Source organism: Physeter macrocephalus, chromosome 17 (genome assembly GCF_002837175.3).
Source record: "Physeter macrocephalus isolate SW-GA chromosome 17, ASM283717v5, whole genome shotgun sequence".
NCBI lineage: Eukaryota > Metazoa > Chordata > Mammalia > Artiodactyla > Physeteridae > Physeter > Physeter macrocephalus.
In genome coordinates, this window is record NC_041230.1 from 4,638,010 (window position 1) to 4,661,305 (window position 23,296).

The 23,296-nt window shown below is 43.8% G+C and overlaps 1 protein-coding gene across 1 annotated transcript; it reads left to right on the top strand.

Moving 5' to 3' along the window:
• The first annotated feature begins 241 nt into the window (after nucleotides 1-241).
• On the top strand, nucleotides 242-21,288 carry LOC102982215 (zinc finger protein 543-like). The gene is made up of 5 exons (XM_007127434.4): nucleotides 242-627; nucleotides 3,055-3,181; nucleotides 11,143-11,238; nucleotides 15,046-15,189; nucleotides 15,729-21,288. Exons 1-5 carry the CDS (start codon nucleotides 598-600, stop codon nucleotides 17,693-17,695), a joined length of 2,364 nt encoding a protein of 787 aa, XP_007127496.1. The 5' UTR covers nucleotides 242-597; the 3' UTR covers nucleotides 17,696-21,288.
• The last annotated feature ends 2,008 nt before the right edge of the window (nucleotides 21,289-23,296 follow it).

Sequence of the window (23,296 nt, forward strand, 5' to 3'; positions counted from 1 at the left end):
GAGAGAGTCCAGAAATACTGCTTTCACTGATGCTCTGAGGCAAATTGCTCCACACACCTGGTTGTTTGCCGGGGAAAAAAATACTACGTTACCCAGAAGGCTGAGCGCGGCGTGTTTGCGCTGATGCTGGGCCAGTGACGGCCCAGGACGGGGGGAGTTTCCTGCGGCCCGCGCCGGCGGGGGCGGGACCTCCGACCGTTTGCAGAGCTGCGTCATCTGTCTGTGCCGGCTGGGTGTTACGGGGCTGTGGGGCCTGTGGCGATGGGCCGGGTGCGTTTCCCAGCCCCGAGCTGGGCAGGCCAGTGAGGAGGGTGTGTCTCACCTCCGCGTCGGTGTACGAGCCCACCATCCGCCCCGGGTCCTCCGTAACGGGAGTGTCCCGTGAGCGCCCGCCGGGGCCGCTACCTCGTCCCCGCAGTTCTGACGCGACGGCCTGGGCTTCGTGCGCATTTTGCGCCTGGGAAACTGAGGCTCGGAGTGCGACCGTCGGCCGAAGTGACCCCCTCACAACCCCCTCACCCCCCTGCTCTGGGCAGGAGGCGGGCGGCCGAATCCTGGAGCCGCCTCTCTGGCCCGCTCTCTGCTCACGGTCCCGTGATGGCGGCGGCGTGGTTGGACCGGGCGCGGGTGAGTGGACCATATTGCTGGCATTGCTGCTTCTCCGCTGGTTCGGAGAGGGCTCCTGGGCAGGCTGGAGGCCAAGTAAGCCATTGGGTTTCTCTTTGTCCTCGTCGTTTACTTGCAACAAGTGGTGCTGACTCGTTATTTTATCCGCGGTCTTACCACAGTTTTGGGTCTCCGACAGGTGTTTCATCAGTGCGTGAAGGATGAATGATGCTTCCTTCCTTCCCGTCACACTTAAAATTCTAGAATTCCAGCTTCCCCATCCTCCCGGCCGACCTTCTCTGACCTTCCGTTCTTCCCTGGCTCACTGTTATACAGACACACCAAGCTGACCGCGATAAACAGTTCGCTGTCCCCGCGCCCCGCCCCCCCCCCATCTTTATATTTGCACTGGTCTTTGCCTGGAGTACTGTTTCTGTATCTTTTTTTTTTTTTTTTTGGCCGTGCTGCAGGGCTTGGGGGACCTTAGTTCTCCAACCAGGGATCGAACCTGCACCCCCTGCAGTGGAAGCATGGAGCCCTAACCACTGGACCGCCAGGGAAGTCCCACTGTTCATATATCTTTGCAGGACTTCCCTCTCACATCCTTCTGGCCTCTGCGCAGATGTCTCCTATTTGGAGAGACCTTTTCTAGCAGTTAGCTTAAAATGACCCCTTCCTGTTGCCTGTGTTCTGGCATTTTTGTGTAGGGAACCTGGCAAAATTCCTGATTGAATTTGTCTAGGATGCTGTGGGAGCAAAGAGAAAACAATGAGAAAAGAACCATAATAGCCGGCCGGCCTCGATTGAGTCCTTTCTGTTAGCAGGTAGACAGGTATAATATATCACCTCATGTAATCCTCACCTGTTCAGAGCTAAGTTCTGTTATTATCACTGTTTTGTACAAGAACAACTTGGGACTCAGAGAAATTCAGTTTCCTGCCCAAGTTCGCTGCAGTCCTTAAGTAGCAGAAACTAACAACCAGTATGTCGCCACCACATCCTGTATTTTTTCTCTCTTCTCTACGAACAGTGGAGAGGGATGCCTGGAGGTGACACCTAAAGTAAACTTTGCAAGCCAGGCAGGCTTCTTTCTGGTAGGCAGTCTTGGCATGAACCAGGGACATGGCATTTCAGCATGCGGAGGAGTGTGGACCAAAAAAGAGGTATATTGGTTGTTTAAGGAACCCCCAGAGGGTCTTTGCGATTGCCAGAATCCTCCCCACTCCCCCATCTGCTGAGACATGTCCTGGGAGGGCTAGACGGTGTGGCCATTGGCTGAATGTTCCATCCTGCTCAGCCAGGACAGACATCGTGGCCAATCAAAGGCTGTTGTTCTCCTGGCTACAGCCTCCAGTGTCCTCAGCAACTCCTATTCCCTGGTCCCTGAAGTATTCTTTCCTCCGGGATACATGCTGTCAGGTCTCAGGTAGAAAAAAGAAGTGATGGATTATTGTGGATTCTCCCTGGGAGTCTCCAAGGTTCACATGGCAGCAGGAGCTGGTCCAGGCCCTGCCACTTGCCAAGCAGGTACCACCACCTCAGGTGACTCTCCTGTGAGGTGGGTGATGATGAATCTGCTCCTCTGCCCACGTCTGCAGAATTATTTTCAGCAGTGGCTGAAATGAATATAACTGGGAAATTTATTTAAAATGCTTCACATCTTCATTAACTGTGGTTTTACTTTGCCAGTGGGTCATGGTTATGCTGTTAGACCTCAGACCAGAGGAACCTGCTTTTAAATCCTGCCTCTGATCACAACACATGTAAACTTGGGGTGAACTGGTAGAGCTCCCTGGGCCTCAGGTCTCCTGACTGACATGAAGATGATAATGGCATTGACCGGCTGTGGCCAGTCACCCAGTGTTTCTTTTTTCTTTAATTCTCATAACTATTATTGCTCAGTGAGAATCATTGTATTGATTCAGAAATCACCGTTCAGAGAAATTAAGCGAGGCCCCCAAGTTCACACAGCAGGCAAGTGCTGACTTTAGGACTTCGGATTCAAACCTCAGGAGTGGGTGGGACTTAAGAGCTGGGAACTTTCAGACACTAGAACAAGACATGTAAATGCCTCAGCATGAGGCAGGCACACAGTGAGGACCATTGAGTCTGGGGTGCTGTTGCTGTAATTATTATTGGTATTGTTTTTGTTGTCATTATTATTCTTTCCCATTTGTCTGACATCTTAGCACCCTTACCATTCTGTGCCTCACAGTCCATGCGGGAGGGTCCTGACCTCGTGTCATTCTGCGTCGGCTCCTGCCTAGGAGGCTTCTGTTGACTACACTGCTGTGATCAGTCTAGAGCAGTGTCTGCCTCCTGGAGTCCAGCACAGAGCTCGGCCTTCAGGGGCTGTTTGGTCTCTGCATCTTTGCCATGGAGAGAGATGGGCTCTGATTCCATCAGTAGCCCCAAGACCAACACAACTGCCTCTGCTTGACTTTCCAGATGCTTGTTACTTATGAGGATGTGGCCGTGACTTTTACCCAGGAGGAGTGGGGGCAGCTGGACCCCGCCCAGAGGACCCTGTACCAGGAGGTGATGCTGGAGACCTGCGGGCTCCTGGTCTCTCTGGGTAAGGCCTTCCCAACTTCCCCATGTGAGACCTGTCACTTGCTTCATTCCACCCTCTGGCTCCAGGCCTGGTGGTTGAGAAGCCCTCTGTAGCCCATCTACCCTCCTCCCCACAGCTTCAGTCATTTTCTGGACTCACCTCTTGCTGCCTGGTCTCCTTGTATCTCACTTAGGGAGGGTTGGACAAGAAACATAGTTTGCCTTTGGTCACAGCCAAAGGAGAAGGATGTGTTGGGAGGAAATGGAGGTGTCTCACAGAACCCAAAGGTAGGAATTCCTGCTGGGCTCCTTGAGGGACTGATACAGCGATTTAGAGAAGCATGATTATGCCCTGGCTTCTGGGTGTCTTGTTCTGCCTTCTCTCGTGGGCCTGCTCGTGTCACTTTGTTTTCACAGTGGTTTTTTCTGCTGCAGGTATTTTGCAGAAGGAGGTAGTCACCAAGTCCTTGCTCTCTGAGGCCCACTCACTCCTCATCTCTATTTCTTGCTGTATGTTTATCTTGTTTCTCTGTTCATGCTCTACTCATTTAATTCTCCCAGCACGCTGTCCTCAGCAAGTAAGGAAAATAGGGACATTGTTGTGAATCCCTCCTAAAGCTTAATCCATTCAACTTAAAAGGCACATCTTGGTTGTCAACAGCTCTCCTTTGCATTTTTTGTCCGTCCTTTTGTGACATGTCGATTAGAATAAATGATATATGATGTTCGTGCAAATGTCTCTATTTGACCAAATCACTGTGTGGGATTCCGAACCCAAGTTTTTATTTTTAGTAGTTCATGAGATGCTGAATTCTGGCGTCTCCATGTCTGCTTCTTCCTCTGGCCCTGTTTCCTGAGGACTGACTCCTCTGCTCATGTCCCCCTCTCACCACCACAGCCCACTTGGTCTGAGGCTGCTGACTCCCACGGGAAGTGTTTGCTGTTTCCTTCTTCGTGTAGCACTTGGGAGACCAAGGTCTGGTGCTAGACCCCTGGTGTCTGATCCCTGCTCTGCTGCTTATGAGCTGTGTGTTCCTGGGCAGGTTACTGAACGCTTCTGTATGTCAGTTATCTCATAGGTAGTATCTCATGAAGTCATACAGTACCTACTTCACACGTCTGTCGTGAGCGTGAATGGCTCAGAACAATGTGTGGTGATGCCTGGCTGTGTGCAGGGTTAGCAATTGTGACTCCTGCTGCTGTCACTACTGTTAATGATATCATCATCGTCCTTGTCATGGTTATCACCCTACACTTGGACTCAGCATTTTCTGGAACAGTGTTGTGTAGCTTTGTAGTTAAATACAGATGCCAGATGCCAGAGATGACTAGACTTTGGTTTTCATCTTGGCTCAGCCATTCACCATGTCCATGGTTTCAGCAAATCATTTTATCTGCCTGAGCTTCTGTTTCTTCATCTATAAAATGGTGCTTATTGCAGTAGGTACTTCATGTGGGTGCTATAAGGAAATCCTAAAATAGAATTTTTCATGCAAGGCCCACAGGAAGGTCAATATAACGCTTTGCTTAGGAACTAAAAAAGACTTAGATCCATGAAGACATTTACCTTGTTCCTGAATGAAAAGACTCAATATTTTAAATATGTATGTCATTTCATTTCTAAATTAGTTCATAAACTTAATTCAGTTTTTTTTAATGCATTTAAATTGCTTGGCACAGTCGTCCCTGGAATATGGTTGCACCTATAAATAGTTATTGTTTTTTTAAGACTGTTGTTTTTTTTGAGCAGTTTTAGGTTCACAGCAAAATTGAGAGGTAAGTATAGAGATTTCCCATATACCCCCTCCCCCCACACAAGCATACCCTCCCTCATTCTCAATATTCTCACCAGAATGGTACATTTGTTATAGTTGATGCATCTACAATGACACATCATAATCACCCAAAGTCCATAGTTGACATTAGGGTTCACTCTTGGTGTTGTACATTCCATGGGTTTGGACAAATGTATAATGACATGTATCCATCATAGTATCATACAAAATTTTTTTGTTGCCCTAAGAGTCCTCTCTATTCATCCCTGCCCCCTCACCAACGACTGATCTTTTTTACTGTCTCCATTTGTGTTTTCCAGAATGTCGTATAGCTGGAATCATAGAGTATGTAACCTTTTTAGATTGGCTTCTTTCACTTAGTAATATGCATTTGTTTCTCGTTTCATGGCTTGATAAGCATGTTTCTTTTTAGTGCTGAATAATATTTTACTGTCTAGATTTACCATCGTTTATCCATTTACCTACTGAAGAACATCTCGGTTGCTTCCAAGTTTTGGCAATTATGAATAAAGCTGCTGTAAACATCCATGTGCAGGTTTTTATGTGGACATAAGTTTTCAGCACCTTTGGGTAAATAGTGAGAACTGTGATTGATGGATCCTATGGTGAAGGTATATTTAGTTTTTTAAGAACCCACCAAACTGTCTTCAAAATGGTGGTATCATTTTGCATTACCACCAGCATTGAATGAGAGTTCCTGCTGCTCCACATCCTTGAGAGCATTTGGTGTTGGCAGTGTTCCACATTTTGACCTTCCTTCCTCCCTCCTTCCCTCCCTCCCTCCCTCCCTTCCTCCCTCCCTCCCTCCCTCCCTCCCTCCCTCCCTCCCTCCCTCCCTCCCTCCCTTCTTCCCTCCCTTCCTTCCTTTCTTTCTTTCATTTATATTTATTTCTTTATGGCTGCTTTGCGCCTTCGTTGCTGCGTGATGGGCTTTCTCTAGTTGCGGCAAGCAAGGGCTACTCTTTGTTGCGGTGCGTGGGTTACTCTTTGTTGTGTGCAGCCTTCTCGTTGCGGTGGCTTCTCCTGTTGCGGAGCACGGGCTCTAGGCCCACGGGCTTCAGTCGCTGTGACACTCAGGCTCAGTAGTTGTGGCATGCGGGCTGTAGAGTGCAGGCTCAGTAGTTGTGGCTCACGGGCTTAGTTGCTCTGTGGCATGTGGGATCTTCCCAGACCAGGGCTCGAACCTGTGTCCCCTGCATTGGCAGGTGGATTCTTCACCATTGCACCACCAGGGAAGTACCTTGACCATTCTAATAGGTGTGTAGTGGTATCTTGTTTTAATTTGCATTTCTCTGATGATATATTCTGTGGAGCATCTTTTCATATGCTTATTTGCCGTGTGTATATTGTCTTTGGTGAGATGTGTTTTAAGGTCTTTGTTCTTGTCTTTGGTGAGGTGTCTGTTAAGGTATTTGGCTCATTTTAAAATTGGGTCGTTTTTGTTTTCTTACTTTCTAATTTTTTTTTTTTTTTTTTTTGCGGTACGTGGGCCTCTTACCGCTGTGGCCTCTCCTGTTGCGGAGCACAGGCTCCGGATGTGCAGGCTCAGCGGCCATGGCTTACGTGTCCAGCTGCTCCGCAGCATGTGGGATCTTCCCAGACCAGGACACGAACCCGTGTCCCCTGCATCAGCAGGCGGACTCTCAACCACTGCGCCACCAGGGAAGCCCTTACTTTCTAATTTTAAGAGATATTTGTGTATTTTGGATAACTGTCCTTTATCAGATATGTCTTTTGCAAATATTTTCTCCTACTGTGTGGCTTGTCTTCTCATTCTTTTGGCAGAGCAGAAGTTTTTAATTTTTATGAAGTCAAGCTTATCAATCATTTCTTTCATGGATTATGCCTTTGGTGTTGTATCTAGAAAGTTATCACATACCCATAGTCATCTAGGTTTTCTCCTATAATATCTTCTAGGAATTTTATGGTTTTGTGTTTTACATTTAGATCTGTGATCCATTTTGAGTAAATTTTTGTGAAGGGTATAGGATCTGTCTAGGTAATTTTTATATGTGGATGTCCTGTTGTTCTAGCACCATTTGTTAAAAAGACTAGCTTTGCTAACTATTGTATTGCTTTTGCACCTTTGTCAAAGATCAGTTGACTGTATTATGTGGGTCTATTTCTGGGCTTTCAATCCTGTTCCATCGATCTTTCACCAACATCACACTATCTTCATTACTGTAACTTTATTGTAAGTCTTGAGGTTGGGTTAGCGTCATACCTCCCACTTTGTTCTTCAATATTGTGTTGGCTGTTCTGGGTCTTTTGCCTCTCCATATAAACTTAATCAGTTTTGGATATCCACAAAATGATTTGCTGGGATTTTGATTGGTATTGCATTGAATCTATAGATCAAATTGGGAAGAACTGACATCTTGACAGTACTGAGTCTTCTTATCCATGAACATAAAATCTCTCTCCATTTATTTTGTTCTTTGATTTCATTCATCAGAGCTTTGTGGAGTTCCTCATATAAATCTTGTATATATTTTCTTAGATTTATACGTAAGTATTTCATTTTGTAGGAGTGCTAATATAAATGATAATGTGCCAAAGGGCAACTAATCTAAGTCTGCATTCAAATAACACTATATCACTTCATGGTAACATGAGACCTTATAACAAAATAATCTTAATTCTGTCCTCCCATCCCTCATATCATTGCTGCCATTTGTTTCACTATATAAGTGCCTATATAATGGGCACATATATTTTATACATAAATAAAAGTAAGCATTTATATGTATATATGTATAAGTGTGTGTAAGCTATGTACATAAGCATAATTGAATACATTATTACTATTCTGAGCAGAATGTTACCTGTTAGATTGGTTAAGACAACTAAAAGTTTTAACTTTACCTTCTTTTATTCCTCCTGCAGTATTCCTCCTTTCTATGTTTAGATCTGAGTTTCTGACCTATATCATTTTCCTTTTCTCTACAGAAGTTATTTTAACATTTCTTGTAAGATAGGTCTACTGGCAACAGATTCCCTCAATTCTTGTTTCTTTGAGAAATTCTTTATTTCTCTTTCAGTTTTGAAGGATAATTTCACAGGGTATGGAATTCAAGATTGGTGAGGTTTTTCTCTGAACACTTTAAATCTTTCCACTCTTTTCTTATATGATTTCTGAGGAGAAATCATATGTAATTCTTGTCTTTGTTCCTGTATAGGTAAGGTGTTTTGTTTTGACCTCTGTCTTCTTTCTGGATTTTTTCTTTATCTTTAATTTTCTGTAGTTTTTAAATGGTATGCCTAGGTGTGGTTGTTTGTTTTTTTTAGCTGGGGGACAGGGGTGGGGGTAGTGTTTGACATTAATTTTGGAAAATTCCCAGTCATTATTGTTTCATGTATTTCTTCTGTTTCTTTTTCTCATTTTTTCTCCTTTTTAAATTCTCATTACTTGTATATTACACCTTTTATAGTTCTGTGGTCCTTGGATATTCTGTTTTTTTCAGTCTTTGTCCTCTTTGCTTTTCAGTTTTGAAGGTTTCTATTGATATATCCTCAAACTCAGAGATTCTTTCTTTAGCTGTGTCCAGTCTACTGATAAGTCCACCAGAGGCATTCTTCAGTGTTATTTGATCTGTAGCATTTTTTTTTTGGTTCTTAATTAGGATTTCCTTCTATGTGCATACATTGCCCATCTTTTTTTGCATGCTGTCTACTTTGTTCATTAAAGCCCTTAGCATGTTAATCAGTGTCATTTAAAATCCCTGATAAAATCCCTGATCTGATAATTCCAGCATCCCTGACATGTCAGGTTCTGATGCTTCCTCTGTCTCTTCAAATTGTGTTCTTTGACTTTTAGCATGACTCATAATTTTTTTTGATAGCTGCAAATGATATACTGGGCAAAAGTAACTGCTGTAAATAGGCCTTTAGAAATGTGGTGGGCGGGACTTCCCTGGTGGTGCAGTGGTTAAGAATCTGCCTGCCAATGCAGGGGACACGGGTTCGAGCCCTGGTCCGGGAAGATCCCACATGCCGCGGAGCAACTAAGCCCGTGCACCACAACTACTGAGGCTGTGCTGTAGAGCCCATGAGCCACAACTACTGAGCCCGTGCTCTAGAACCCGCAAGCCATAACCACTGAAGCCTGTGCACCTAGAGCCCATGCTCCACAACAAGAGAAGCCACCGCAACGAAGAGTAGCCCCCGCTTACCACAACTAGAGAAAGCCCACGTGCAGCAACAAAGACCCAACGCAGCCAAAAATAAAATAAGTTAAAAAAAAAAAAAAAAAAGAAATGTAGTGGCAGGGCAGGAGGGAAAGAGTGTTCTTATAGTTCTGTGATTTGGTCTCAGTCTTTTAGTGGGCCTATCCCTCTGGACTGTGACTGTCACAAGTGTTTATCTCCTCCACTAAGGTAGGACACGATGGCCAAAGTTGACTGGAGTTGGGTATTTCCCTTCTTCCAGGCCATTTAGGTTCTGATAAAACCCCAGCAGTTTAGGCTCTGGTTAACTAGTTTCTTCTGAGGACAGGCCTGGTTAAAGACAGAGTACTCTGGTATATTTCAGAATTGGTTCTTTTTCCTTCCCCACTGCCAGAAGCCCAAGGGGATTTTTCTCTTCTGTTTTTTGTGGGAACTTGGTTGAGCTTCTGGAGAGAAATCTCATAATACTTTGAGGGCCTGCCTGTGACTGCGTCCCCTGGAGTTTTTTTTACTCTCAGAGTTGTCTGCACTGAACCTCCACCAATCCATTCATTACCATTCAGGTTTCCTATCCTGGTGCTGGTTCCTGTGGCAGTTTCTGCTCATGAGTCTGTGCTCTTGTAAGCTGTGACTCACTGTATTCCGTGTCTCCAATCCTGGGGATAGCAGTTTACCTTGTTTCCTCCCCTCTGTTATTGATCCAAGAAGACTTGTTGGCTTTTCAGTCTGTTCAGCTTGCCACTTGTTGTTAGGATGGAGTGGCGACTTGGAAGCTCCTTACAGGCAGAACTGGAAACAGGAAGTTGACTAAATATTAGTTTTGACTTAACTGTTAGGATTTAAAAATTCCATGGCAACATGGCAGATTGATGAAGCACCTGGGCTCAGGAGCCACAGTTCAGTGAAATCTTCTCAGGAAGTGACATTTGAGCTGAGACCTAAAGAATTAGAGTAATCTAGAACGAGCAAAGTAGGGAAAAAAACAGCCTTCCAGTTAGAAGGGACAGCACGTGCAAAGGCCCTGCAGTTGCAGGGAGCGTGACTCCTGACAGCTGAAGAAAGACTCCTTCACTTTCCACTGCCCTGTCCCTGAGCCCTGTGCCGAGCATGTAGCAGACAGGAGTGAACATTTGCTTAGTGATGACTAACGAATCCTGAGAGTCGGTTCAGGATCTGCAGATGTGCTTTCTGTGTGGGTCCTGGTACCTCTGCCATTGATTTATCTACAGTCTTTACCCCCACATTGGTTGATATATGTTTGGGTACGTACACATGACAGACCAGCTCAAACAGTCTACACCCTGAAGGAAATTTATTATCTAAGAAGCAGCTCAGAGGTGATGCTGGCTTCCAGGTTGGGGGTGCCAACCCAGGTATCTGTTTCTTTGCTTCCTTGGTTCTGATGCTCAGGCTGGTTCCCTCACAGGAGTCGCAAGATGCTTCTGGATGGCAGGAGCTGCAGGGGCCTCACTTAGTCCTTTCTGAAATAAAGCTTTCTTTTTTCTCAGAGCAGCTGTTGTAGGTCACGTGCCTACCTCAGATACTGATGATGCCATTTGTGGGATGATGGAGACCAGGGCTTCTTAGCCTGCCAGGTTGGCTACTGTCACCTGGGGAGCATTTAAAATCTGATGCCCAGGCCCTTCCCAGAGATTTTGTTTGAACTGCTGTGTGGTGGTAGCTGGGCACCACAGATGTTGCTGATGCACAGGAGGTTGAGGTCCCTGACTTGAATGAATTAGAAAACGTCTTCAGGAGGTACGTCTGAACGGTGCTGGGTTCTGTGGGATGGAGATCAAAGGGAGTTGGTGCTGTCTGTGCAGCCAGCACTGATGTCTACAGTCTTCGGGAACAAAGGATGGTGTTTTTACAGTTTGTTTCCCAGTTGCAGCATTTTGTTTGCATAGATGGGAGCAGCTGCATTCCAAGGTCTCTTCCAAATCCTGCAGTCCCAATCTGGGTTGAGAGGTTCCTTTCTTCTCACCAAAATCCCCATGTTCTCTTTTTTTCTCTGTGAACAGGATATCCTTTGCCCAAGCCAGAGCTGATCCACCCACTGGAGCACAGCCCAGAGTTACAGACGTCGAAGAGAGGCCTCTCCCCAAGCTCCTGCCCAGGTGAGTGCCAACAGCTGGCCAAGCGGGCATCACAGCAGGTTGCAGACAGCAAGAGGACCATTGCCTATAAAATTTGTGAGAATTTTCTTGTCATGGCCTCTCTGGAGGCGTGGGATCTGTGGAACCTTTTAACCTGTGTTTCCTCTACCTCATAACACTCTCCACTGCTCCTTGGGAGGTGTGGGGCGTATCAGGTAAGTTCAGGCTCTCGGCTCCATGTACTTGGGCTTAAAAACTAGGTGTGACACACCACACAGCCTTGTGGCCCTGGGGAAGTTCCATGATCCCGTTGTGCCTTTGTATATAAGTTTGGCCAAGGTAAATCTAGCTGTTCTAACAGGTGTATTCCAAAATCTCCATGGCTCAGCACACGAAAAGTGTTTTTCTTGAACCAAGGACGATGTGGATCAGTAGGGACCTCTGACCACACAGTTATTCAGGGACTCAGCTACCTTCTGTCATCAGCGTGAGACCTTCAGGGTTCCTGGCATCCTCCTGCTGGCAGAGGGAAAACAGAGAAGGGAAAATGTCACACCCACTTCCAACACATTGTTTCCACTCACATTCCACTGACAAGATACTCGACTTTGTCATTTGGTGCCTGGGGCTGGGAAATGAGGCTGAGTGTTTTCAAGGAAAGGAATGAAATGGTTTGATCAGTGTGGTCTGTTACACTCAGTCTGTTCTTGAGAAATTGTAGTCATAATCGTTTCTGTCTCATTGGGTGGTTGGAGGATGTAATAGATTATGTATGAAACTGCTTCGCGCTGGGCCTGACCCATGTGAGTGGCTCAGCAAAAGTAAGCTATTAGTATTATTCACATTGTGGGATTAGTGCTAGTGAGTAATGATAGTTTCTCATATTTCCTTCTGAACTGCAAGTAAACAGGGCCTTTCCAACTATGCTCTGTATCTTACACTTTCCCACCTTCTCCATCCACCCACACTCTGAGCGTCAGTCAGACACCCAGAAGCACTCCTCGGCCCTAGTCTTCCTATCCCTCCTGTTTGCTTAAACCTCAAGGCACCTCATGCTCAACATGCCTAAGAGGGGGCTTTTGACCTTGCCTGTTCCTCCCACCTCCCATGCATGTTAGAAGGCTGGGTGCAGCCTCAGATAACTCCTCAACACCCCCATCTCCACCAAGCCCTCCAAATGCTGTCCGTTTTGCGTGCACGCCTCCTGAGTCTGTCACCTCCACCACCAGTAGAAGACGCCCCCCAACACCCTCAGTCCAGGTTTTCAGCTTTTGCCTGGGTGATGCCAGCACACTCCTGGCTGGTCTCCCCACACCTCCTCTGTGCCTCTAGTCAGCCCTGTCTCCCACGGTGGCCTCCGCAGCCACCAAGGTCTTGTTCCCAACCTTCAGCACTCCCCCAGCCACTGAGCCCTCAGCACGTTTTCATGTCGAAGGTAGAGCCTGTGGGACTTCCCTGGAGGTCCAGTGGTTGGGACTTCGTCTACCAATGCAGAGGGTGCAGGTTCGATCCCTGGTCAGGGAGCTAAGATCCTGCATGCCTCGCAGCCAAAAAACCAAAACATAAAGCAGAAGCGATATTGTAACACATTCAATGAAGACTTTAAAAATGGTCCACATCAAAAAAATCTTCAAAAAGAAAAAAAGAAAATAGAGCTTGTATCCTTGTGTTGCTTGATCCTTAAACCCTTCCACATTCATCTAAATCTCTCATATGTGTAGCTTCCCTCCTCACCTCCCTAGAGGAGATCTCAGCCCTGACCAAGGCCAATCCATGTACCAGAGTCTAGGCCAAACCTTTTCAGGGAACTGCAGCTTCTCACCTTTTCTGCCTCTTTTGTAACATAAAGATATGCTCAGTTGCCTCACACTCGGGGAAAGTAAATAGAAAATGCTTCTGCCTCTCTAATGGCTTCACAGTGACATTGACTCTACTTTCCCTGTAAAATCCATCTTCTTGGAGAAGCTGTCTCATTCTTGCAAGAGTTGTCTACGCTTGAGTTCCGTCCATCTCATTTACTAAAATTTTCTTGCACGTTTTGAATGAGGTGTAACTCACACCCTGTGTTGTGTAAAAATCTTAAGAGGTTAACTTCATGAATGCTTGCGTATGTTTAACCCACGTAAGCACCACCTCAGTCAATATGTAGAATATTTCCAGCATCTCATTGGGATCTCACGCCCTCGATAGCCCCTTGTGCTCGGTAACCCCTATTTAGACTGTCGGCATCGATTAGTTTTGACTGTTGAACCCCATAGCATGCTCTCTGTCATATATGTCTTCTTTTGATCATCATGTCTGAGATTCTTTTCATGTGGTTGCCTAGGGTTGGAATTTGTTTACTCTTGATACAGTGTAATATCTCATTGCATGAAAAATTGCCCCTCATTGATCCATTCCCCTCGTGATGGGCACTCCTGTTGTTTTCAACTTAATGCTGCTGAGAATATTCATGTTATGTTTTTTGGTGCATGTAAGCACTGATTTCCGTTAGGAATACATTCTGGTATGTATGCAGGTCAGGTCATGGAGTAGCTGTATGTTCAGCTTTGATAGAAACTGCCAGACAGTTCTGCAGAGTGTCTGCCCCCTTTAACATACCCACCATTCATCTATGAAAGACTCCATCTGTCCCTATCCTTGGCAGCTCTTGGTAATGTTCCCTTTGCTCTTTGGGGTCTGGGGGAGGTTCCTCTGTAGCACAGTACTGAAACTCTTCCTTACACGGTCACTGCTTTGCTCCTAATCTTCAAATACAGCACAACCATAAACGATCATGAGCGATGGGCCACAATTTACTGAACACACCTGGCACTGTGCCCAGTGCTTTACAGACATTTTCTCATTTAGCTTTCACAACAGCCTATGAGGCAGAAACTGAGAGCCTCTCAGTGTTTCAGACAAGGAAGCTTAGACAGGAAACAGCTAAGAATTTGTCCAACATTAGCTGGCTGGGTACAGGCAGAATTCGAGTCGAGTTGTTCTGCTCCAGAACCAGCACTCTTGACCGCCACGCCATATGAGCTCAGGACGCAGCACAGACTTTTCAGACTGTGTCGTGTTTGAGCATTTGACCCTCTTGGATTCTTTGCCCCTCTTCTCACTGGACCTTCATTCTCCCTCTCTGATCATCACTTGAATGTTGGCTCATCGGGCATCTCATGGCTCATTCTCTTTACTCTTAGACGCTCTCCACGGTTAATCCACACATTCTCATTCTCACACCTCCAATTTACATGCTGCCTAGTTAGGTCCCAGGTGTACATTATTGGACTAACACATAATAAAAAATTAAAGCTAATTGATTGACTTTTTGCCCTGTGTCTGGCACCCTGCTGAACATGGTATATGTAGTGTTTCACTTCATCCTCATAGCGGTCCTACAAGGTGGGCTCTATTTTTAGCTTTATTTTTCAGAAGAGGAAAATGAAGGCCTATGGAATTTGAGTGCCTTACCAGATGCCACAAAGCTAATATTGCGTTCTTTTGGAATTTGGGCCTAGGGTTTTTGTGGTCAGAGACCATGTTCTTAACCATAATACTCATGTGACCTCTAACTTTTGTTTAGTGGACCTCAGGTACAGGTTTTAGCTAATCATAAATCTTGGTTTTATGGGGACCTTGTCATCACTGATTCATCAATGACCTTGATTAATTGATGTATTAATTAAATTATTTGCTCATTTGTTTCTTTTTGAAAATAATATTCTTAACATCACCAAACTCCAGAATGAGAACATTACTCATACCCTCCTGTCTTAGTCTGGCTGCTGTAACAAGAATGCCACAGAGTGGGCAGCTAAAGTAACAAACGTTTATTTCTCACAGTTCGGGAGTCTGGGAAATCCAGGATCAAGGTGCTGGCAGATCTGGCGTCTGATGAGCGCCTGCTTCTTGGTATGCAGATGGCAGCCTTCTCATTCTGTCCTCACATGGCAGAGAAAAGAAGCAAGCTCCTTAGTATCTTTTCTGGTAAGGACACTTATCCCATCTTGGGAGCTCCACTCTCACCAACCTTATCCTCTCATGCACAGCAGTTCCCTGATTCTGGAAGACTCTGTGCCTTTGTTCGTTGTATTTCCAAAGGCTGAAAGGGCCTTCCCATTTTCTCTATACGTCAGTAGGTCTGGCCGCATCTGGGAAGCCTGCATGACCTCTTCCTGTCTCCCACCTACTGCACTAGCTGCCCCTTTGCTGGCTTCCTGTAGCACCTTGAGATGTTCTGGCTTTGAGTAAACTCACCACATGCAGTGTCATCATTCCTCTGTCTACCTGCCCCTCGTCTCCAGACATTCTGTCCCCTGCCCATGCTGTCCCTTTGGGTTTTCCCTCTAAAATTTTCAAGAATCTAAGAACCAAAAAGAAAGAAATTGCACACCTGGGTTTCAGAGGTTTGAAAACGCAGCAGGTACAGAGCCACTATTTTCATCTTCTTCTCACTGACATGGTGATTTAGTTTCTTCTGTGTTGCCATCACTTATATGCCCTATTGTGTATTGTATTCCCTTCAGGTGACAACACAAAACCTGATACCACAGAGCCTACCCCTTCTCACCTGGCCTTGTCTGAGGAAGTCTCACCCCAGGAACAACGGAGTCAGCGAGCCTCAGGGGACTCCCTGTTGGGACAAACCAAGGATCAGGATGGGCCACTGGAAATGCATGAAGTCCACTTGAGACCAGGGATGGACCCCCAGAGGGAGAAGCTCTCTGGGGAAATGAGCCCTGAACATGGTGGTTTAGGGACACATGATGGTCTTCACTCAAGGATTGTTCAGCAGCGAGTCTTTCCAGGAGATATTCTTTATGAATGTGACTCACGTGGACCAGTGAAAGGACCCCTGATACATGAAGGGAAACACCTCTATAAGTGTGAGGAATGCGGGAAAGTTTTTAATAAGAATTGCTTCCTTGTTCGACATGAGCAGATTCACTCTGGCGTGAAGCCCTATGAATGCACAGAGTGTGGAAAAACCTTTATTAAGAGCACACATCTCCTCCAGCACCACATGATCCACACCGGGGAGAGGCCCTATGAGTGCACAGAGTGCAGGAAGGCCTTCAACCGCAGGTCACACCTCACGAGGCACCAGCGGATTCACACTGGAGAGAAGCCTTACAAGTGCAGTGAGTGTGGAAAGGCCTTCACCCACCGCTCCAATTTAGTCTTACATAACAGAAGCCACACTGGTGAAAAACCCTTTGTGTGCAAAGAATGTGGGAAAGCCTTTCGAGATAAGACAGGTTTCCTTCGACACTACATCATCCACACGGGAGAGAAGCCCTTTGAGTGTGTGGAGTGTGGGAAATCCTTCAACCGCAGATCACATCTCACCTGGCACCAGCAGATTCATAGTGGAGTGAGACCCTTTGAATGCAACGAATGTGGGAAAGGCTTTTGTGACAGCACAGACCTCATCCAACACTATGTCATCCACACTGGAGAGAAGCCATACAAGTGCCTTGAGTGCGGGAAGGCCTTCTACCGGAGGTCACACCTCAAGCAGCACCAGCGGAGTCATACCGGGGAGAAGCCCTATGTGTGCGGTGAATGTGGAAAGGCCTTTACCCACTGTTCCACTTTTATCTTACATAAAAGAGCCCACACTGGAGAAAAACCCTATGAATGCAAAGAATGTGGGAAAGCCTTTAGCAATCGGTCAGACCTCATTCGACACTTCAGCATCCACACTGAAGAGAAGCCTTATGAGTGCATGGAGTGTGGGAAAGCCTTTAACCGTAGGTCATACCTCACCAGACACCAGCGGATTCACAGTGGAGAGAAGCCCTATGAATGCATGGAATGTGGCAAAGCCTTTTGCCAAAGGGCAAACCTCATTCGACATGCCATCATCCACACTGGAGAGAAGCCCTATGTGTGCACTGAATGCGGAAAGGCCTTTACCTACTGTTATACTTTTATCTTGCATAAAAGGGCCCATATTGGAGAAAAACCTTTTGAGTGCAAAGAATGTGGGAAAGCTTTTAGCACTAGGAAAGACCTCATTCGACATGTCAGCATCCATGCTGGAGAGAAGCCCTACGAGTGCATGGAGTGTGGGAAGGCCTTTAACCGCAGGTCAGGCCTCACCAGGCACCAGCGGATTCACAGTGGAGAGAAGCCCTATGAATGCCTCGAGTGTGGGAAAACCTTCTGCTGGAGCACAAGCCTCATTCGACATTCTGTCATCCACACTGGAGAGAAGCCCTATGAGTGCAGTGAGTGTGGCAAGGCCTTCAGTCGCAGCTCATCCCTCACTCAGCATCAGAGGGTTCATACTGGGAGAAACCCTGTCAGTGTGACAGGTGTGGGAAGAACCTTCACAAGTGGGCAATCCTCAGTCAATCTTCAAGAACTCCTATTGGGGAAAGACTTTTTGCATGTAACAACTGAGGAAAATCTTTTGCCAGAGGAGACATCTTACTCAGAGTCTGATCATTCATACCAAAGAGAAACTTCTCATTTTTCTTCCCCATGAGAAAAGCTATTGCAGGATATCAGTTGTCATCTAAAGAGTCATGTTAGAAATGGCCTCAGCCTAGAAACTTATTCTGTATCTGAAAATTCACACAGGAGAGTGATCCAATCTTTATTGTGCACTTAGCAAAACCCTCAGCCACATCTTTCTCCTTAGTTTACGCTACAAAATTATCTCAGGGATATTTAAACAAAAGAGGAGGAGACGAGAAAAGAGAAATGCAAACACAGCTTTCAGATTTCCGTGATGAGCCTGTGGCAATTTGTCATCCCTTCCTTAGTTTATTTGAGGTAAGGGGAGTGTTGTTGCAGAGATCAGAGGGCCTTGTTCCTTTTATTTGTCTTGAATATACATGCACTGCTGTCCAGTGTCAGGAGAGTTAGACAGTTGAGGGTATGCCTGAAAACATTTACTGAAAGCCATCTTTGTTCTACAACATTGTCTCTATCCTTAAGTAGCATATGTCTTTATGAGAAATATGAAGGCTTGACTTATGAAATACTTTCATATTTAAGGAGATAAAGATGTATGCATGAATGGGCCCATTTTACTGCATATTTAAGACTGATTTTTTGAGAACATACTGTGTCATGTGTCTTTAACCACCCAACACTCATACTTAATCTACTTGTTTATTTTTTCTTTTTTTTTTTCTGTGGGGTGACGACAGTGTAGCTGTGCAACCTTCCCAGATGAATCCCAGTTCTTCCCTGATTCCTCCTTAGAGAGGCTTCTTCAGGTCCACCTCAGTGACTTTCTAGAGGTCTAATTAGAGCCAGAACAAAATAAGACCACATAGCTAAATTAAGCTAAAGGATAATGATACATGCAGAGAGGTAGTCTCATTTTTAATCTTACAAAAGATTGTGTGAAGAGTCACTGTCAAGTAAAGTGACTAGAATTTTAACAGGTGAAATGAGCATGTGTGGGTGCAGGTACATGTGTGTTCCATAGTTGTTGCCATTGGCTTAGTCCCAGTATAATGACTAATGACTAGTATCTTTTGTCAGGGTATTTTGAAATTCCTTCTTTGGAGTGTTGGTTTGTTGTGGGTTTTTTTTTTTTTTTTTTTTGAGCAACATGTGATAGTATTCCTTCATGTTAAGAAATATACTGTACAGAAAGACATAAAAATAATCATGCATTCACTCTGAACCCTCCTCAGGGCCTTTCAAATGACCGCATGTCTAGTTTTGCATTCCCGTTGAAGGCCAAGTCATTTTTTTTTTTTTTTTAATTTTTTTTTTTCCAAGTCATTTTTGTTATGTTAATCCATGGCATTGTGAAGGCCCCTTCTTCATGCTTTTCATGTCTTGTCTAAGAAGTCTTCAGCAAGCTCTAGGTCCTGAATATTTTCTCCTAAAAGTCTTATAGTTTTACCTTTTATATTTAAATCTCTAGTCCATGTTGAGTTAATTTTTGTATTGCCATGTGAAGTTTAGGTTGTGTTTTTTGCCTCAGGATGTTCAGTTCTGGTACCATTTGTGGAAAAGACTCTCCTGCCTCTATTGAAGTGAACTTAGTAAAAAATCAGTTGGGCATATTCATTTTGGTCTATTTCTGAGTTCTTTATATTATCCCGTTGATCTGGGTATTTAAACCTTTGCTAATACCACATTATCTTGAATACTGTAGCTATCATTAAATCTTAAAATTGGGTAAAGTGATTCCATCTTCTTTATTGTTTTTAAAAATTGATTTAGCTTTCCATGTCAATTTTTCCTTTGGTTTTCTGTATAAATTTTATCATGTGCTTGTCTGTATTTTAAAAACATCTTGTGGGATTTTTTTATAGATGTTACATTAATCTGTGGATCATTTTGGTGAGATCTGGCATTTTTATTATGTTGAGTCTTCCATTCCATGAATGTGGTATGTCTCTCCATTTATTTAGATTCTCTGATTTATTTCATTAGTGTTTTATAATTTTCACCTTACAGATCCTGAACATATTTTGTTAGATCTTTATCCATGCACCTTTTCTTGGAGTCATTATATGTGGTATTGAGTTTTTCATTTCAGTTTGCTTGTTATCATTACTGTTATAGGGAAATATAATTAATTTATATATGTTGACCTTGTATCCTGTGCTGTTGCTGGACTCAGTTATTAGTTCTAGCAGGTTTTTTTTTTTTGGTAGATCAGGATTTTCTTCATAAGCAATAATGTTATCAGTGAATAGTGAACATCTTACTTCTTCCTTATGTGTATCCATTTTATTTCCTTTTCCTTTCTTTATTCTACTAGCTAGAATTTCCTGTACAATGTTGAATAGAAATGGTGAAAGAGCACACACTTACCTTGTTTGTTTTTTTTTAATAAATTTATTTATTTTTGGCTGCATTGGGTCTTCATTGCTGCACACAGGCTTCTCCCTAGTTCTGGCGAGCGGGGGCTACTCTTCGTTGCAGTACTCGGGGCTTCTCGTTGTAGTGGCTTCTCTTGTTGCGGAGCACAGGCTCTAGGCACGCAGGTTTCAGTAGCTGTGGCACACAGGCTCAGTAGTTGTGGCACATGGGCTTAGTTGCTCTGTGGCATGTGGGATCTTCCCGGACCAGGGCTCAAACCCATGTCTCCTGCATTAGCAGGTGGATTCTCAACTAGTGTGCCACCAGGGAAGCCCACTTGTCATGTTCTTAATGTTAAGGGGAAAGTGTTCAGTGTTGCTTGACCATTAAATAAGATGATAGTGTGGGTTTTTATATAGATGTTTTTTATCTAGTTTGGAAGGTTTCCCTCATTTGCTAAGAGCTTTCATTATGAATAGGTGTTGAATTTTATCAGAGGCCTTTTCTCCTTCAGTTAATGTGATCATATGACTTTTCTTCTGTAGCCTGTTGATATGATAGATTGACTGGATTTGAATGTTGAACCAGCCTTGCATTTTTGTACTGTTATTGGTATCTGAGTAATACTGGCCTCCCAAAATGAACTAAGAAGTGTTCCCCCACCCCCACCCTATCCCCCCCAACCTGGGTGAGATTTTGTAGAATTGGTTTTATTTCTTCTCTAAATGTTTGGTAGAATTCTCTGGTGAAACCATTTGGGCCTGGAGATTCCTTTTAATGTAATTTTTTAATTGCATCTCATGAGAATATGTAGGGATGTCATTAGTTCTCAAACACTGTAAAGCGAAGTCTCAAGTTGACTATCCTATAATAATTTAAAAACAAGATTATGCTTTGAATAATAGGGCTTGAACACTTTGAAGGACCATAGAGACCCCTTCAATTTAATGATTAGAAAACTGAGGTGCAGAGAAGTCAGGTGACCAGCCCAAGCCCATATTCTCAAGACAAGGGCAGATCCCATCTATTTCTCCTAACTTACTGGACTGCTGCCCATTATACTGCTTATAAAAGCCCTATCAAATTGGCATTGGGGATGTCATTATTTTCAAAAAACATGTTCTCCAGTTTTGATTGTCTTTGCTTCCTTCAGGCATGGGTTATTTCTTATTTTGTAACTTAATTTCCAAGCACATCTTTAAATGTTTTCATTCACATCTTCTGTTACTAATCTCTGTCCTGTCCTATTCATTCTCTGTTTTGTTTCATTCTTTGCAAGTTGAAGAGGTTTTTTTTATGGTCCTATATCTTTAAATGTTTTCAATCACATCTTCTGTTTCTATCCTCTGTCCTGTTTTATTTCAGTCTCTGTTTTATTACATTCTATGCAAGTTAGAGATTTTTTTTTATGGTCCTATATATTGTCAGTTTTATATTATTCAGTTTGTGCTAAAAAGCAAACATCCTGCAGTTGGTATATGCAGTTCTATATCTGTTAGGTCAGATTTATTCATTTTGGTGTATGAACCTAATATAACTGATGTTATTCCTGCCTTATAAAAATTAATTACTGAGATAACATTAAAATATTCTAAGTTGTTTACAGATTTAACTCTTTATTCTTATAGTAAAATTGTTTTATGTAAATTGAATTGATGTTTAAAATTGTATACAAATTTTAAAGTATAATATGTCTTCCTGCTATTTTCTTCCTTATATCTATTTTTCAGATACAAATACACATTTTTGTGTTTTTGTTTAATAATTATAAGGTATATATTTTCCAAATTTTTATTTGCTTTATTTCTGTAACATATCTTCGAACTGTGACTTATAAACTGAATATTGCTGGATATTTTTCAACCCACTGAAAACTGCTGACTACTAATTCAAACATTTATTCCATATACATTTCCTGTGTGATGCATCTTCCTGTTGTGTGCTTATCTTTACTTCAGTTCTGTGTCTTATATACATTCTTTTAAAAATTTGTGTAGATTATTTACATTCTAAACTTTGCTTTTAGTTGGGAATGTATATACTCCTATTTTATTGTTTAAGCTAAAAATTATAATGTCTTTAACACAAAAAAGTATAGAGTTAATACCATTACCCTCCTTTTGCACAATGTAAGGGATATTATTGAGGATCGCATGGTAGTTTTATTCTCAACAAGGAGATGTTTTTCATGTTTTACACAGATAATGAATCAATTGTATTGATTCACAGGTGCATCTTTCTCTTGGATCTTCATTCCTTCTGTCACTGCAGACTTTTCACCTGGGATCACTTTCCTCTGGCCTTAAATGTAACCTTAGGATTCATTTCGTGTGGGTCAGTTTTCTATTAATGTTTCTCATATTTCGTGCTCTGTTTTGAAAAGCTTTTTGTTGAGTATAGAAATCTGTGTTGGCGGTTATTTCTTCAGCACCTTCGCATGTCCTTCCACTATGTCCCTGACCCCACTGTATGTTAGGTGTGAGTGGAGATGATTTATTTTGCGTGGATAGTTTCCTGGTGTTAAGGAACAGTACTTGAACCTGATACAAAGAACAACACGTCCTAGAAATTGTAACGGTGAGATGGGCTCAGTAATTAGATGGGGTTTTGAGTTGTTGGAATAATAAAAGGATGACAGTGTAGAATGCATGGGAGAAATAATATGTATCTGGTGACCAGGTTGATGGATTATGACAAACTGACTAGATGATTAACAACCCCATTTTCTCTTTCTGGATGCCTGGGAGGACAGCGTGTCTCTGCTTTCTTTACAGTTAACTTTGGGACCATGTGAATGAGATGTGGCCAGTTGAATACAGGCAGAATTGATTGTGAATGTGTGTCTTAACTGTTCTTGCATTTGTGCACCATTCTGGGAATCTCCTCAGTGGTTCTAGATTTCACACCTCCCCAGGATTTAGTGCTCCGTTGCATGCTGTAGGTTCAGGAGATGGGTTGATGGTGTTTTGATGAGGACAGGACCTGATGACCTGAAAAACCTCTAAGCTTCAGGCTGGCCCATCTCCTGATCACATATTTGTACCTGGGTCTACCTGTCCTGAAGGTCAAGGGGAGGACAGGAGGGGGAGAGGGAGGCCCCAGTTACTGTGAACTAGACATGTCATCTTATGTCACAAACATGAAACTATATCAGCTCCACTCTCCACTTAGACCTGAGGGCAGTTAGTCCTGATGTTCTGAAGATCTGAATCATGTGGCCTTATTTGTAATGGTGCAACTCTTTGGGCATGTACCTTAAACTACAGGTACATGCCTACCTGTAGTTTAAGAAGCCGTCCTGGACTTCCCTGGT

Bases quoted from the DNA above. Each gene is read 5' to 3' on its own strand.
- LOC102982215 (XM_007127434.4), top strand. From the start codon at position 598: ATGGCGGCGGCGTGGTTGGACCGGGCGCGG. The intron at 628-3,054 runs GTGAGTGGACCA...TTGACTTTCCAG, and splicing joins CGTGGTTGGACCGGGCGCGG to ATGCTTGTTACTTATGAGGA. The intron at 15,190-15,728 runs GTAAGGACACTT...TATTCCCTTCAG, and splicing joins GCTCCTTAGTATCTTTTCTG to GTGACAACACAAAACCTGAT.